The sequence below is a fragment of the Prinia subflava genome, chromosome 5 (assembly GCF_021018805.1).
Source record: "Prinia subflava isolate CZ2003 ecotype Zambia chromosome 5, Cam_Psub_1.2, whole genome shotgun sequence".
In the NCBI taxonomy this organism is placed as follows: domain Eukaryota; kingdom Metazoa; phylum Chordata; class Aves; order Passeriformes; family Cisticolidae; genus Prinia; species Prinia subflava.
Genome location: NC_086251.1, coordinates 892,443 through 908,499, shown reverse-complemented (window position 1 = coordinate 908,499; position 16,057 = coordinate 892,443). Strand labels below are relative to the sequence as shown.

Sequence of the window (16,057 nt, the reverse complement as noted above, 5' to 3'; positions counted from 1 at the left end):
CATCCAATTCTTTGCATTGATTTTTTTTTTCCTTTTTTTGTTTTGTTCCAGTATAGTTTTCCCACTGATTGATGGAGGAGAATGCAGTTTCAGCAAAAATACAGTATATGGCATATTCCTGATCTTTCTACAGCATAAATCAGACACAGAACATCTTTGTGGACCATGTTGAGGGTTTTCATCCATTCCCATTTCTTTAAATGACAGATTTATCCATGAGAAACATTATGTGGCAGAAAATCACTCCTCAAAAGATGGAATTGCTCAGAACCCCATGAGCCAGGTGGTTGGTTGCAAAGCAAGAAAGAATATTTCAGAGGTCAGAGCTTTGGCCAACATCCCTCAAGGCAGGGGGACTGACTGACAGTGTCTGACTGTCAGCTTGGGCTCTGGGTGCCAGGGTTAGTGTGGGATCCCACGCTCAGGAGCCTGACTGGGATTACAAAGATATAATATAATTTAAAGAAGGTGTAATTGTCATCTCTCAAGTTTTCAACCCATTTGAAATGGCTGCCTTTGTATCTGCATCACAGCACACTTTTTTAACCACATGTGAGGCAACTTTGCCTTTTAAATTTGATTTTAATTTGGGTTTCTGTTCTCTTGGCCTGCACTGGCGACTCAGAACACCTTTCCCAGCTCTCAGAACTTCTTTGCTCCTTACACTACTGCCATGACCATGTTTGTGATTAACTTTCCCAACAAAAACATCTTTCCCTCACATATATAAATTTATTTTATGCTTCCTCCATTTAGTCCTTCCAGCTGCAACAATGTTTTCTCCTTAACTGCTGCTGCTCACGCCAAACAGATGAAATTGCACAATAATTCTGTCACAGATGCACAGGTACATTCTACTCAAGGTGAAAATTTGTGGAAAGAGAACTTTTCAACATTCATTATCAAAACCCTCGAGGTGCTCATTTGGTGAGATACCCTCTCCTCTGTCTCACTCAAACTCACTTCTTTCTAGTGGTTTCCAAAGTTATTTGTGCATAGAATTTTTCAGAGTTCTAATAATCACCACAAGATTTCTATTTATTCTTCTGTTGCCTTTCCGGCTAAAAATGAGCCAGAGCTACTCGTAACAAATCAGGAAAAAATTGTTAAAAAGGATTTTGCTAATCTGGGTCATTTATAAAAGGTGGGTCATTTAGACTGGATGAAAAAAGGTATTGTTTTCTGGTTTTTTCCCCCCTCCACTGCTGTGTTTAGCACGAAATCACACAATCAATTGTATGGGCTAAGGTACTGCTTTTATGCATGGATATCTATTATGTCCAGCAAATTTGGGAAAGCAAGGCTCCTGTCCTTCTGGAAGGCCAGTACAGGTGTCAGCTCCTCAATCCACGCTAAAGCATCTTTCCCTCTTGCAGGAACTAAAATCCATTTCCTAGCAGCCTGGCTGACTCGATTGCCTGGGAAGGTGTTGTGCTAATTATAAAAGAGGATGGTGGAAACGAGGAACAAATCTGGGTTTACTGAATGCACAGGGTGTTAACAAACTAAGATTGTGGAAAACAGAAAATTCTGTGCTCCAGAAACAGCAAAAGGATGAGTTTTATTAACACAGCTTGGACTTGCTTGGTAACTTCTGGGATTAATGCTGGATAAGGATTGCTGCAGCTTCTGCTCCTAACACGAGTGTGAGGTTACACAGGTAAAAAAGAAATGGCAAGGGAGCTCTGCCACTCCTGGATAATCTGTCACTACGTTTTCAAGCAGCTGCAAACTCAGGAATAAGGGACAGCAAACAAAAGCGCTGGCGCTGTGCTCAGGAAAGGACTGGACAGGGCGCTCAGCCCGGCTGACAGTGCGCTCTCGGTGAGCCCTGAGCTCTTTCCCCACAGGAATATTCCGTGCCCCTGTGCCAGTTCTGATGGGAAATGCCAGCCCGGAGGCCTGGCAGGGGCTGCTGTGACACTAGAGGTCAGCACGGGCACGGCTCCATGGCAGCGCAGCGCCGGGAACGTGCCGTGCCAGGACCGGAGCCCGTCCTGCCAACAGCAGCTCCCCAGCACTGCTGATGCCCACTGCAGCCACCAGATCCAGCCTCAATCAACCCCCAGCACTCCTGCAGCTACTGAGAAGGGGATCCCAAAGCCACAGAACAGAAAAAGGCACGAGGGAGGCTATGGAATGGAAACTCACCCTAAAGCAATGCTCAAAATGAGGCTGGAGCTCAAGGAAAGGTGCACGGAGGAGGGCAAGAGTTGAAAGGCAGCAAGAATCACTCAGACACGCCGAGCCTGCCTTCATTTCGGTATCATTTGGAGAATCTAGGAGCTCCCCAGGCACTTCAGGGAGGGAGGAATAATACATGATAAAGTTGCAGTGTCGTTAAAGATAAGTTCCTGCCTGAAAATGAACACTTCACCTCAGCTGTGGGCAATCAGATAGGCCTGAATTCTGACGGATGTGGAGCATAAAATCACAAGTGTAATAGAAAGCATCTATTTAGTAAGTCTCTCAAGTTCATGTAATACCTTATGATGGAAGAAAAGCAAACAGAGACATCTAAATTAAAGAGGAGAAACTTTTTTCCAAATTACCTAGAACATTTTAGCAAAAAAAAAATTAACATCTTTCGGAATAGAAAGACATTTCAGAATGGAATTGGCTCATTACTGAACAACACAGGATAATTGTCAATGCAGAAAGAGTAAATATGTGACATTTGTATTCTGTGTTTGAGCAGGTAAAATGCAAGATGATGTGCCAACCTCATCTGAGGGAATACTTTACTCTCAGAATTAAGAGTTAACATTAAAAACTTGCTAAAAAGGCTACACTTGTTAAAACGAGGCAGCACAAAGGTTTTGTTTGTAAGAATTTTTTAAAAGGGTTTAGCAAAGCACAATATTGATTTTCTTTGTTGTTCATTTTCCATTGGATCTCCAAATGTCAAGGGAACTTCTTTAGATTGGAAAGCAGCGGGTCCTGTGCTGGTGCTATTAAAGGGCAAATGGAACAACCTGGATAATTAGGAGCCCATAGGTCTGGCATGAAAATAATGGAGCAATTCCTCCAAGTCTCAATTAGTGAAGGATTGAAGAAGAGACGTAGAATTAATGCCAGTCAATGTGATTTTTTTGGAAAACAGAACCTGCCAAGCTGGCACAGTATCTTTGAAGGGAGCACAGGAACCAGGTGCTGTTCCACCCTGCCCACTTCCAGAGAACAGCTGGGATTGCAATAAAGTTCCCTAAAAAGTGAATTTTCCTAAGAAGGGAGATTACACATCAGCCTGACATCAAACACCTGCCCAGCAGAGTTTTGCTGGGCCTGGAGTGTTTAATTGGAGTTTGCTTTTTCCAAGAACCATTCCTCTCCCCTTCCCTCACGGCATGCAAACGACAAGCCTCTATTAAACACAATTGTTCAAACTTAGCAGCGAAGGGAAGCTGCTGGAAGAAATGCTCCTAAATCCTGCTGAGGAGAAAGAAGCGTTGCTGTGGTGCTGGTGTGGAAAAGGCTGAGTCTGAGCTTCATTTCCTCCACATTGAAATGATCTACTTTCTAAATCATTATCATAAGGAGTTGTGCTGCTTTGCAAAGACCACGATGCAAATTCTTGCAAGTGGCACAAGTTTGTGATGTTTCTCAGCTGATGTTCTTTCAGCAATCCCAGCAGACCTAATTTAATTTCTCATCATTTCACCATGCCTAACACATTTTTCTAAATTATTTCTGCATTTGTACTCAAAGGGAATACTGCCTGATTTCTGCTTATAAAGCTTTCCCCTTTCATTCCCATTGTTTCCTATGCAGAGGGAATGCACAGAGCATTTCTGTGATGAGCTGCTTTCACTCCATGCCATATTTCAATAATAATACAGCACACACTGTGTATTCCATCTCTCTCATTTCCCTCTCAACTCCAACCTCTATCACATTACTCACAGAACCTCATCCTGAGCGCGGGACTTTTTTGAGACAGCCCAGCAAAATATGGGAGTGCACAAGTTCACTGGCAGAGAAAATGTGGCCCTTTTGCTCCTATTTAATTACATTTTCATCCTTTTTAGAGAAGAAGAATGGCATATTTAAAGCCTTAAGCTGTGTTAACGTCATTATTCCCACTGTACCATAAGCAAACAGGAAAACAATCGGAAAGAAGGCAATAGTCATAAATTACAGTAAATATCTGGTGCTGTGCCAGACACATGGCATAAGTCTTCATAATTTCATGTCAGAAAATTTGTAATATGTTTCTGTTTATAGTCCTTTTCTTGCTTCCAGCTTTCGTAATTTTTTTGTTCCTCTTATGACAATTCTTTCCTTAATTTTTGTGTTCCTTTGAGTGACCAAAGAAATTCTTGCTCAAAAAACAATCATCACCTATTAAGACAATCCTGTCACATACTGAATTTGCCTCCTGAAGTAATTCTCAAGGAAATCTTTAAGGGTTTGTAACAAATAGGTTTGGTTACTCTGTCTTCAAAATCCCTAAAAAGATGCAAAACTTCTTTCTTATCTTAGAACTTGGCTTAATGCCCTCCTCAGAATTCTCTTCAGATTTGGAGACAAATGCACAGCTCAAATTTAATGCAGGGTTACTGTTCCTACACTGGGCAACTCCAGCCTCAATCCTCCTCTTGTTTAATACACCTCCATCTCTAAATTCTGACTTTTCTCCAGCCCTTTGAAGAACTACACAACTGTTCTCCCTCTGTTCTCAAAGCCCGGATCCATCCTCTCCAAATGTTAGATCTGGTTTGGCCTCCTCCTCTTTTTCCCTCTCAAAAGGCAAATAAAAAAGGAAGCACAACCTCTACACATAGCAAAGAAAAAAGGAAAGTATACCTTGCAGTGCATAAAAGAAAAACATCTGTAAATGAATGATACAATGTGTAAATTTTAGTGTATCATCTGTGCGATGCCACAAGTTCTTAATCAATGCAACAGAGATCTAAAAACACATCAATAGCTGATTTCAAACCGCATGCACTCCTGGAGAACATTAATTACCTTCTCAGAGCTCATTTATAATGAGCTTTTAATTAGAGAGGATGTCCTCACATCTTAATTCTTAAAAGCAGAGAAATTATGAGATGGTAGGTAATTCTTAAAATAACCTGCTTTAATGTAGATTTCTTTTTCTTTTATTATACCAGGACAATAAAAGCTCCTTGCTTCAAGTCACTTGTGGCAATACACGTGCCTGATAAAGGAGGATTCCATTTCCTTTGTCATCCATAGGGTGGGGAGGGGACATCCCAGCAAAGGATGCCTCCTGTAGCAGTCAGGAAAAGGGCTGTGAACAAGAGCTGGATGCACTGTATGAGTCCCTCAGAGCGGGAGATGACTGGCCACCTTTTGTTCCCTTATTTAACTGTCTCATTAGACATTCTGCCACACTTTGGAATATAAAAAACCAACATAATCTTGTACAAAATGTCTGCATACAGCTCTGTGGAAAAGCTTTGGTACTTCCAGTGTAGTTTCTGTTTGCTTGGACAGTAAAATCCAGTCGAGAAGCCCACCTGTATTTTTTAATCCAGCTGCTCAGCTCTCCCCACCTCTCCCATTCCTAGCAGCGCACACAAGGCCCTGACGCCTCTGTGGGGACACACCCGTGGCATGTGTCACACGAGGAGCTGGATGTGGTTACCTGGTTTGCCCTCGCTGGGTTTGCACTGCACCTCCTCCACGCACTCTGCGGGAAACCAGCCGACGTGTCCGCGCGCGCTGCCTTCCCAGAAGCCGCCCTCGCCGACGCTCAGCACTGCACGGGCACACAGGCAGAGTTACACGTGGCCTCCTCACACAAACACACAATTACTGCTTTACACACCCAGGAAGGGCTGAAAACAAGCAAGCACTGTGCAGTAACCAATGCTGCTACCCCCAAAATGGGCACCATTGGAGCAGCACCATCTCTACTCAATCTTTGTAACCACCCCCCCAAACTCTTCTTTACCACGAGTTTCCATTTCCAGTGCTCTCACTGTAGGATTAATCAAGGATAAATACATGGTAACACCAATACTGAAAAACCAAACTCTTCTTTACCACGAGTTTCCATTTCCAGTGCTCTCACTGCAGGATTAATCAACTATAAATACATAGTAACACCAATACTGAAAAACCAAACTCTTCTTTACCACCAGTTTCCATTTCCAGTGCTCTCACTGAAGGATTAATCAAGGATAAATACATGGTAACACCAATACTGAAAAACCAAACTCTTCTTTACCACCAGTTTCCATTTTCAGTGCTCTCACTGCAGGATTAATCAAGGATAAATACATGGTAATACCACTACCAAAAAAACACTGTCTTGTCTGCTCACATGAAGTGCTGAACCCATTGTAAAACTTCACCCACGCTGAAATGGATTTTAATAATACATAAATTGATATCTCCTGCTTTTCCTGCCTCCTAAGGAAACATGTTATTTGATGTAGTGGGTAGCTCCAGGGATTTGCAATGCAGGTTGAGTAATATGATTTCAGAGTTTGAATACACAGCAACCACTTGAACCTCCCATAGGTGAGATCCACAATGGAGATGCCTTTTGAAACATTTCAATGATTTTCTGCTGAATAGAAGGAAACAACAATATGGAGGAGAATGGTTTGTCAATAGGAGAAAAGGCTTTTATCTGGCACTTCTAATTATCTTGATATTAATTCTAGGACTCACCGAGGATTGTGACAAAAGCCTGCAGACCAACAATTTTATTAGTAAGCAGCTGGAGATGAATTATGGTGATGGAAGGACCCCCAATACTTGCTATGGAGTTTAAATTAGTATTATAGAAGTTCCTACAAACCACTGTACGTTTACTATATATTAGAAGACAATAAATGTACTGTTAGAAAGATGCTGTACATTGATATTGAAACAAAGGTGATACCTCAATAAAACCAGGCTGATTGGGAATATGGATCAGACACACAGCAGAGACACTCAGAGCTTCCCAAAATCAGCTCGGCCCCAGCTGCCCCTGCTGAAAATCAAGGCTCATTAGCCTAAATCCATCTCTCGGAGGGATTTCAGTACCTGGGATGGTGCCTCTGCAGGGGATTTCAGTGCAGGAGGGACATAAAGGAGAGCTGCTTTGATGGGCTCCAATACCAGCACTTTTGGTGCTGTTAAAACCTTGCCAGGCTTTGAAACCCTGCTCCCTGCCTGGCTGCAATTCAGGATCCGTGCAGCTGCTGTGACTCAGGGGCACTGAAGCTCAACTTGATTTGCACTACTACAGAGCAGGATGAAAAGTAAATCAATCAGAGCCCAAAAAAAGGTAAAAAAAAAAATAAATCAAATCCTTGGTAATGTGAAAGCAGTCTGGTTTGAGACACCAGGATCTGTAAAACTGCATTTGAAAGTAAATGTTTACCAGGGTTTTTTATTTAAGCAACTCTAAGCTATTTGTGGTATCACTCACAGAGCATGGCCATCTATTAACAGAGATATTTGACAGTAAGATGTTTATAAATATGTCACTTTTAAGCCTTTCAATGCAGCATATTCCAAGAGACAGCTTCCCTGAACAGATTCCATTTACACACCGCTGCAGTAGGAAATATGTATTAAGTCCTAGGAAAGATCCATTAAGGAAAAATCCTCCCCCGGATGGCTCCCAAATGCACAGTTTGTCAAGCACCTTTCTGACATCTATGAGGAAACCCATAACCTGTAACTCCTATAAACCCAGAGAGTTGCGGGATACTGGGGGAGGGCAGTGACCTTGGATGGCACCAACAACTCTACACTGAAAACTGAGCTGAATAAAAAAATGTTAGGATGTCTTTTTAAAAAAAATATAAACGTGGGGTATAATTATTGAAAACAATATGTTGCTGTGTTCCAGATGCTGCTGAAAATGTTTAAAGCCTGTGCACATTAACTAACACACCTTATCCATCTGATAATTCAATGTTACATAAAACATTCCCTCATCATCCATCCAATATAAACGGGGAGTTCAGCAGCTCCCAATACATTTTTAACAATGTAACCTCTGCTCATGTAAGAATGCATTTCCTAGATATAAGGAGGCAGGAAAACTTAATAACCTATATTTATAGATTAGAATTATTGTATAATCCTACTGTACACTGATTTAACTTCAGTCATAAAAGAGAGTGTAGGACTCCAGCCAAAAGAAACTTCCAAATGTGAGACAGTGAAGGAGTCCTACTGCCAGTAATTAGCTGCTCTTTTAATTTATTTTTTTTATTTGAGGGGAGTTTTCAGCACTGAAACTCAGTCCTGAATTCACTCCACAAACTGGCAAGATGCTCAGAACAAAAATTACTTAGACGTTGAGACAGACTTCCCTAATTTGGTGTTTTATTAATCTGTCAGATCCACTGACACTCCGAACTGCACGGATATTTCCAGCTCCAGAAAGAGAGGCTGTGTCAGGAGGAAGGTGGGTATTTCAAACCCATGGACTGAGTTCATGTGTTTGTGGCAGAAGCAGCTGATGCAAATCAACACTTTTGGGAAAAGAGCTTTGCCTTGGAAGTCTGTCTGTGAGTGCAGAGTGAAAAGGGATTCCTGCAGAGCAGAACCAGACCCACTTTAGCCCATTATGCCATGAATTATTGAGTCTCAGCCATCACTAACAGCCAGAGCAAAGGAAAAACACGTGTAGTCCTGCCTGAAGACATCACATCCATGGAAAAGAGGTGGAAGGGTGAAGTGAGTGCTGCTGGAACGCAGGCAGCCTTCAGCATCCTGGGAAAGCCTCATGCTGGGAGCCAGGAGAAGAAGGAAAAGCCTGCTGGAGCTGCAGGAGGCACAAAGATGGCACAAGAGGCAAAGAGCCCTTGGGTCAGCTGAGGTGCAGAGACAAATATTTGGGGACATGGGGGACAAGCTCATACTCCAATGTACAAGTTGAGCTCAGAGTGATTCTCATAAAATCCCCTAAAACCTTGAAATGATCTTCATCCCCCTCACGTGGTGCCATTACTAAGAAATTCTGCAGCAAAAGCCAAGGCCATAATAAACCACAGATCTATAAAAACTGGCAGCACTTCACTCACTCCAATGTGGAGAACTTAAAGGATAAATAGAAAAAATGCAATTTATCTATTGTACCCATGAATGCTTTTTTTTTAGAATGAGGCCTTAATTTCTATTTTTCCTCTCCCAACAGTGTTTAAGAGACTCGCTGTAACAGATAATTTGTTACCAGCAAGAGATTTTCCAATCAATGTTTTCCCCTGCTGAAGGACAAAACAAAGGTAAACCAAAGGAGAACTTTCCCCAAATTACTAATAAGGCTTTCTAATTTCCAGTGGGTTTCCCTTTGCTTTTGGTGAAATCAAAAGGTGTGGTTGCTATGGCAAGAGCAGGTCAGAGGCTCTTCACACACAACCTGAATTACACAAAGAATCTGATGTGAGAGTGAAATAAAGGTTCTTGTAACATCAGGAACCCTGGGACATCTTTTCACACCAAAATGTGGTTTAAAGGAGGAGTTGTGTGCAATTCTATGAACAAAACTGGATAAGCACAAAACAACTGGGTAAGAGGAAAACATGGATAGGCAGGTGCCAATCAGGAGCTCGTATTTAATATCTTTAAAGCATTATACTTCAAATCAGCAAGATTCTGCCAGAAAACTGTATCAAATATTTTACAATATTATATAAAATTAATAGAATAGAGCACGGAGTGCTTTGTCTCTTGCAAATTTGAGTCTATTGGCAATGCATCTATTGTAATTGGTATTAATATAACATCCTAATCCCTGATTAATTACTCAATACACCATAAAAATAATTTTAATCAAAAGAACATAGAATTTGTATCCTCCCATATTACAGCTCCCTCCATGCCCCAGCAAGAAATAAAGTATTTTTCCCAGAAAGTATGGTGAGTACTATTTCTAAATTCCTTGTGATACTGAAATGGCCAGGAGTGAATTATTCCAGGCAGCCTTATTTGCAAAAATATCAAGAAAATTTAAAGCCAAATTCAGGCCAATGTCTTTACAGCTGTTACAGGATGTACCTAAAATGTCTTTGTAATATCTAAATCAATTTTTAGTGCTTGGATAAACTGCATTCTTCTTTATTGGGAAAATAAATAATCATATGGATTGGGAAGGAGAGATCCTGTTCTGGGAAAAAAGAACATTTCTGCAACCAGCAGAAAAAGAAAAGAAAAATCAACAGAATGACAGTAAACTATTAAGTTGGAAATCCATTAAAAAAAAATTTAACAGCTGAACCAGCCTGTGCTGATGTAAGAACTCTAGGTTTGTGTCCTGAGGTAAAAAATCATCTAGATTTTCTTCTTTGAAACACAGGAGATTTTTAATTTGTAATTAGTAGAAGCCTAACTTTTTTCTCTCAGAAATCATTGACATTGCAATTTAGGCTTTCCCCTTGCAGAAATGTCTGATGTGAATTTTCAGAATTACTTGTCTTTGACAGGAGAGCTCCCAAATGACAGACTCAGTGCAGGGGTACTCATGGAGGCTGTGGTGTCTCACCCCTGGATGTGTCCAAAGCCAGGGGTTAGGACTGGATGATCCTGAATATCCACCTCAATGCCTAAAAACATCCTGTGATTCCACGATTCTTTGATGAAAACAAGCTTTACATCCAACATAAACGAAGGTCAGCAGGAGCTACAACCTAACCTCGCTCTCTGTTCAAGACGGGTTTTTCTGACTCTGTTCCTCTGCCCCTCCTGGCAGCAATCCCATCCTGTGAGGGATGCTGAGCTGTTCTGCCTTGTGGGCAGGCTGGTTCTGCCTCCCAAAGACCTCATCAGGAGAGTCTGACAGACCCTGAGCTCAGGAGAGGAACTCAGTGCCCCTGACACTGCTGCCAGGCACAGGGAGGGTGCCAGCACACAGGAGACCCTCCTGTGCACTCCACCAACAGTCTGGAAGGGAAGCCTTGTGTATCTGCAGTTAATGATTCTGCCTAATTGACCTGAGCAGTCAGACTGGACTGTGGCCCTGCAGACATTCCCTGTGGTGGAGAAGGAAATGCAGCAGCTCTTTCCCAGCTTGAGTTATGGGAGCTGACCCAATCAGGGAGACAACGCAGAGATCCTGACTTCAAACACCCCTTCACCATCTCTCACCTCTGCTTTCTCGGGAAAGAAAGAGGGTGAACAAGCACTTCAGGAAAAGAACCTCGGGGTGAGAAGATGACTGGGGCCACCAACAGAGCAACCACTCTCTACGTCAAACCTACAAACACAGTAAACTGCAAGTAATTCTCTAAATCTGAGCAAATGTGGCTCCGTTGAAACAGAACTGAGTGAGCTGTGCTGTTCAACATTTGGCCCTCTGTGGGAGCTTTTTCTCCTTGCCACACAGAATCTTTTCCCTGTTATTTAGGTGTCTCTGAAATAGTTTTGAGAAAAGGAGAGATGAAAACAGTGTGAGAAATCAATCTGCACTGATTTGAGTTTTGGTCAGAAATCAAATATTACAAAAATCCACCCGCTGGTCCCCAGCTCTGCTGGGGAAGGTGCAGTCAGAGTCAAATTTGCTCTTCACCACAGTGATAAACTTGAAATCAGGGAAATTCAGAGAGAATCAATGGAGAAGGGCCCCCAGGCCAACCTAGACACAGAGCTTGTGGTGCTGTGTTGCACCACACTGGTGCACTCACAACTCCTGGTGCTCCCTGTCCCCTGAATATTCCAGGCCAGCTGCTGACTACTCAAGAAAGGACGTGTTAAAGTAGCCAAGCACGATGACAGTGGGGATTTGTGGATGCTTTTACATCCTGGCCCCTTCCCACAGCCTCTGACAGCAAAGGGAACTCTCCTGCTGGAGCGGGAGCACGCCCAGGTCTTTGTTACATTTTGATAGCACCACTCTGTCCTGCTCTTCAGGCACAAGCAGCTTGAGGGAATGAGTTAGGATAGGACCTGTGGTGAGCCATAGTTTATCATATTAAGAACTGAAACCAAGCCATTCAGGTCAGGAGACAGAAAGGAGGCAAAACAGACCAGTGAACCTGGTAAGATTAATATTCCATTTCACCTTCATTTCATCCTTCATGTGAAAGAGCAGCTGAACAGCACCTTGCAAACCTCTCAGGTTCGATTTTGCTGCCACACTTACCCACACAAGGTACAAAATGCTCTTGAAGAAACAGAACAGCTTTTCTGAGGCTCCTTCCTTCCCAGTATTTTGTTTACTAATCTAACAAGTGCAAAAGCCCAGGAGAGCAACTTTCCTCCTGCCCACAAGCACTGTCTGTTGGCAATATCTTTGAGCACAGCAGGGGTTTAATAATCTTTCTTTTTCAAAATGACTTACAAGTGGATTTCACAAGAAATGAAAATGTTAGCGATATATTTGGATTGCCCTGCTGGCGGAGATCACACTGAAATAAAAGCAGAGTCACAAGGGTCAATATTTCTGAGGCACAGAACCACTGACTTCCTGCCCAGAGCAGATGCTTGAGCTGCTGCTGCCGAGTTCCTCCTGCTCCTCTGACCCCGAGGAACGGAGCTGAGAGCTGCAATTTCAGTTTACCACAACCCTTCTGTGATGTGCACTCTGTGCCTGCTCGGAGAGCTCATGGAAAAGCCTGTTGGAGCATTTTTGAGATCCTGGAATAACTCCCTGGTTTTCCAGACACTGGGCACTACGAAAGGCTGAGAGTTGGGGGAGGACAGCCTGGAAAAAAGAAGGGTCTGGGGAGACCATGAAAAACAAAGCTGTGAGCAGGGTGAGACCTCAAAAGCTCTCAAAGTATTTCCATCAGGTGGGGTTTTTCTTTCTAAGTCAGTGAAGGATAGTTAATATACATTTTAGCTATGTTTTAATATAACCCAGATTCTGAAAACAATTCTGATTGTTTAGTTTTCAAGTGACCAGAGCCTGTCTGCACCTGGAGCTCAGACCTGTTACCTGCCCAAAAACCTTCTCTATGGCTTCACCTTCGAGGCCAAGAAAACTGCTAATTTGCTCACAAAGAATTCTTTGAGCATTGCATTCTCTGAGTTTTGCAATCAAAGAGACCATTTAATTTCCAGCACAAGAATTTAATTTAGGAACAAAAAAGCTGATTCAGATTCATGCTACAGATATTTTATAAATGTTTGTGTGCATTTGGATTGTGGCAGATTTATTGCTATGGCCTTCTAGATACAGAAAGAGGAAAGAAATGAAATACATGAAACCAAAATATTAGAAGTGCTTCAGTGAGGAATCAAACTAGCTCTCCTTGATTTATGTGAAAACATAAGATTAGGGCAGTTCTGGTATAAATAAAGAGATCAGATTTATTTTTGCAAGCAGCCATGGCTCTTCTCTCATGAGTGGCAGACACACAAATGATGTCAGTGTATGTGACTAACCACTAAAAATACAGCAGGTATTTTTGAGCAGGATATGTAATATCCTATTAATACAAGACCATTTTGTTTAGTTTACATTTTCTTTGAGCCTTGCCCATTCACAGATTTCTCTGAGCAATTTCCTTGTATCACACACTGTGAACTATTGTCACTCACGCACTTCTAGCGGTTTTAGGAAGAAAAAAACCCAATCCTGCTCCATCTCCATCTGATGAAAACACTTTTCATCAAGAGTTTAGGAATTCACCCCCGTCCGTGACCCCTCTAATTCTGCCAAGTTAAAAAAGAAAATCCATAAAAACATTTCCCAAGTAATCCCTTTCTCTAATATGTAGTTCTGGGGTTTTATCCCTGCAATGAAGGCCGTGCTACATCTTTGCTGTGATTAGTCTCATGGGAAGTACTCGTGATGAGCATCTCCCTTCAGGGGTCAGGCTGGACACGGGGCACAGTCCCACCGCCAGTGCCAGGCCACGTTTGGACTCCCCAGAGCCATCCCAGAGCCAGGACTTGGGCATCAAGGTCTTACACAGAACAGTGCAGTCACCAAACTGGCACAGCAGAGGGGCCAAGACAAAGCTTTTCCATTTCTCAGTGAGCCTAAGAGGTTTCCAGAGTGAAGGAAAGACTGAAGTCCATGGGGTTTAATATTCTCCCATTTCCTGCAAGCACTCCAGAGAGCAAGTTGCCAAACCCCAAAGAGGCTAACTGGGCCATGGTCTTGCTAAGTCTGTAAAAACCAGAAAATACATCCAGTACCAAGAATTCCTGCTCAGAAAGAGGGAAAAAAGCAGGATCTCCTTATAGTCAGCAGTTCTGGCACTCCCACAGCACTGAGGACTCGGAGTTCCACTGCCTGTGCTTTTCAAGGATGGTGAGGGAGCCCATCCTGCTCACAGGGAGTAATTTGTTTAAAACGTCACAGAATCCTGGAATAGTTTAGGTTGGAAGGGACCTTCAGGATCATCTTGTTCCAACCTTCTCCCAGCAAAAGGGACACCTTCCACTATCCCAGATTGCTCCATCCAGCCTGGGCTTGGACACTTTTAGGGATGGGACAGCCACAGTTCCTCTGAGCCATCTGTGCCAGGGCTTCACCCCCTCCCAGAGAAGAATTTCTTCCTCAAATCTAGTCTAAATCTACCATCTTTCAGTTCAAAGGAAATTGCCACTACACTTATTCCATAGCAATAATTACATTTTGACTGAAACAGGGACAGGAATCCAGATTTAATTGGACCTGGATTTTTGGCACAAAAAGTTCGAGAGGCTTCTTCAATGCTGTTACACAACAGAGACCTCTTTAAAGCCCCAGTGTTCCTTCCCCTGCACTCTTTGTTCTCTCCATGACCTTGCCGTGTTCATTCTGACATATTTTTCGCTGCAGCTGAGGAACCATTGACATGGTAACACGAAAGAGGATTTGATCTTGTTCTGGAAGTTTTCCCTTTGATTAGCTCTGGGAGCCTGTCACACACTGCTCCAGCCCTGCCATGCAAACAGCCTTAAATTACATTTCACAGGGTTTCATCCTTGGGAGTAGCACTGACAATTCCTGTGTACACTTGTTCTTCTCCCAAACCCTCTCCAAAGGCTGACACGTAGAGAAACCTCGCCAGACTCTGCTGCAGCAAAGTTCTCTAAAATGCTTGAAACAAATGGACCCAGAAAAACTCTGCCAGATTTCAATTCAACATGCAAATCAGATCCTTGAAGCTGAAAAAAGAATCCCTGCAGGAATGATTTGCTGTGGGATGGGCACATCCCTCTTTTAACGACAGTAATTATTAATGTGTTATTTTCACTAAACTTACATTTTGCCCACAAAGAAAAAACCCCAGCCATAATTCCATTTTTTATTTCAGCATTTGGAGTGCCTCCCCCAAATCACTGGTCTCACATTTCGACTACACCATTATATGAAAATATGACAAGTGGACTAATTCCTTCCTGCAATGTTTTCCAGTGACTGTCATAATAACTCAGAACCAAGGGCTCCTGAATTAATTTTTCAAAAACATTAAACACTTCACTGAAATTTAAATCCTTGATTCTGGGACTATTTTTGCATATAATAGTCTCAAAACCTAATATAAACCACCTGCCAGATAGGGAATACCTCTGAAATACTCAGCATTCCAGGCAACCTGTTGCAGTGTTTCCTCTTTTGCCAGGAAACACAATTTTTGAACTTCAAATTACTTTGCACTTAAAAAACTTTGCACTTAAAATTAACTTGCATGTTTTACCTTTAAGTGTAGCATCCTTCAGTTTTCTGTCTTATACCTTCTGAGGGCTGGAGTTAACAAAATTATTAAACCCACAAGCGCTTCAGAATCAGTACATCCAAAAATAAAAAATGCAAAAATACCTTCTAATGGCCCCCTATTTTTTTTTCCAGCTACTGTTTGCAGGCTCAAGGGAGGAGGGATTTGAAGTCATCTTTTGCAAGAAAATTTGCAGCTGCTTAACACTTTTATTTAGGACACTGAATTTATTCCCTTTTGTTTGATTTCCATAACTGTTGTTTGGTTTGTATGGGTCCAACATAAAGACTCTTTTATTCTGTTTTACCCGGGTGTGCAAAAGCACAGCCTCACACCTCGCTCTGGGAATCAAATCCTGCACACCCCATCTCCCATTTCTTCAGCTGTATCTGGATGTATTTACTGCCTTTGAAGCAACACCAAAGCTTGGCCTTGATTTAAACCTGGTCTGAGCAGGGAAGTGCAGCAGTGAACAGAAATTCCACGTG

General features: G+C 42.4%; 1 protein-coding gene across 6 annotated transcripts in view; it reads right to left on the bottom strand.

Moving 5' to 3' along the window:
- Positions 1 to 16,057, bottom strand: part of SHANK2 (SH3 and multiple ankyrin repeat domains 2) — a 278,987-nt gene that overhangs the window by 154,665 nt on the left and 108,265 nt on the right. For all 6 annotated transcript variants that reach the window (XR_010080409.1, XR_010080407.1, XR_010080408.1 and 3 more), the window contains one exon: positions 5,615 to 5,728. Coding sequence is in view for 3 of the 6 variants with exons in the window: in XM_063397512.1 (XP_063253582.1) it covers positions 5,615 to 5,728 (114 nt within the window). In the remaining 3 variants the exon portion in view is untranslated. The remainder of the gene's footprint in view (positions 1 to 5,614; positions 5,729 to 16,057) is intronic.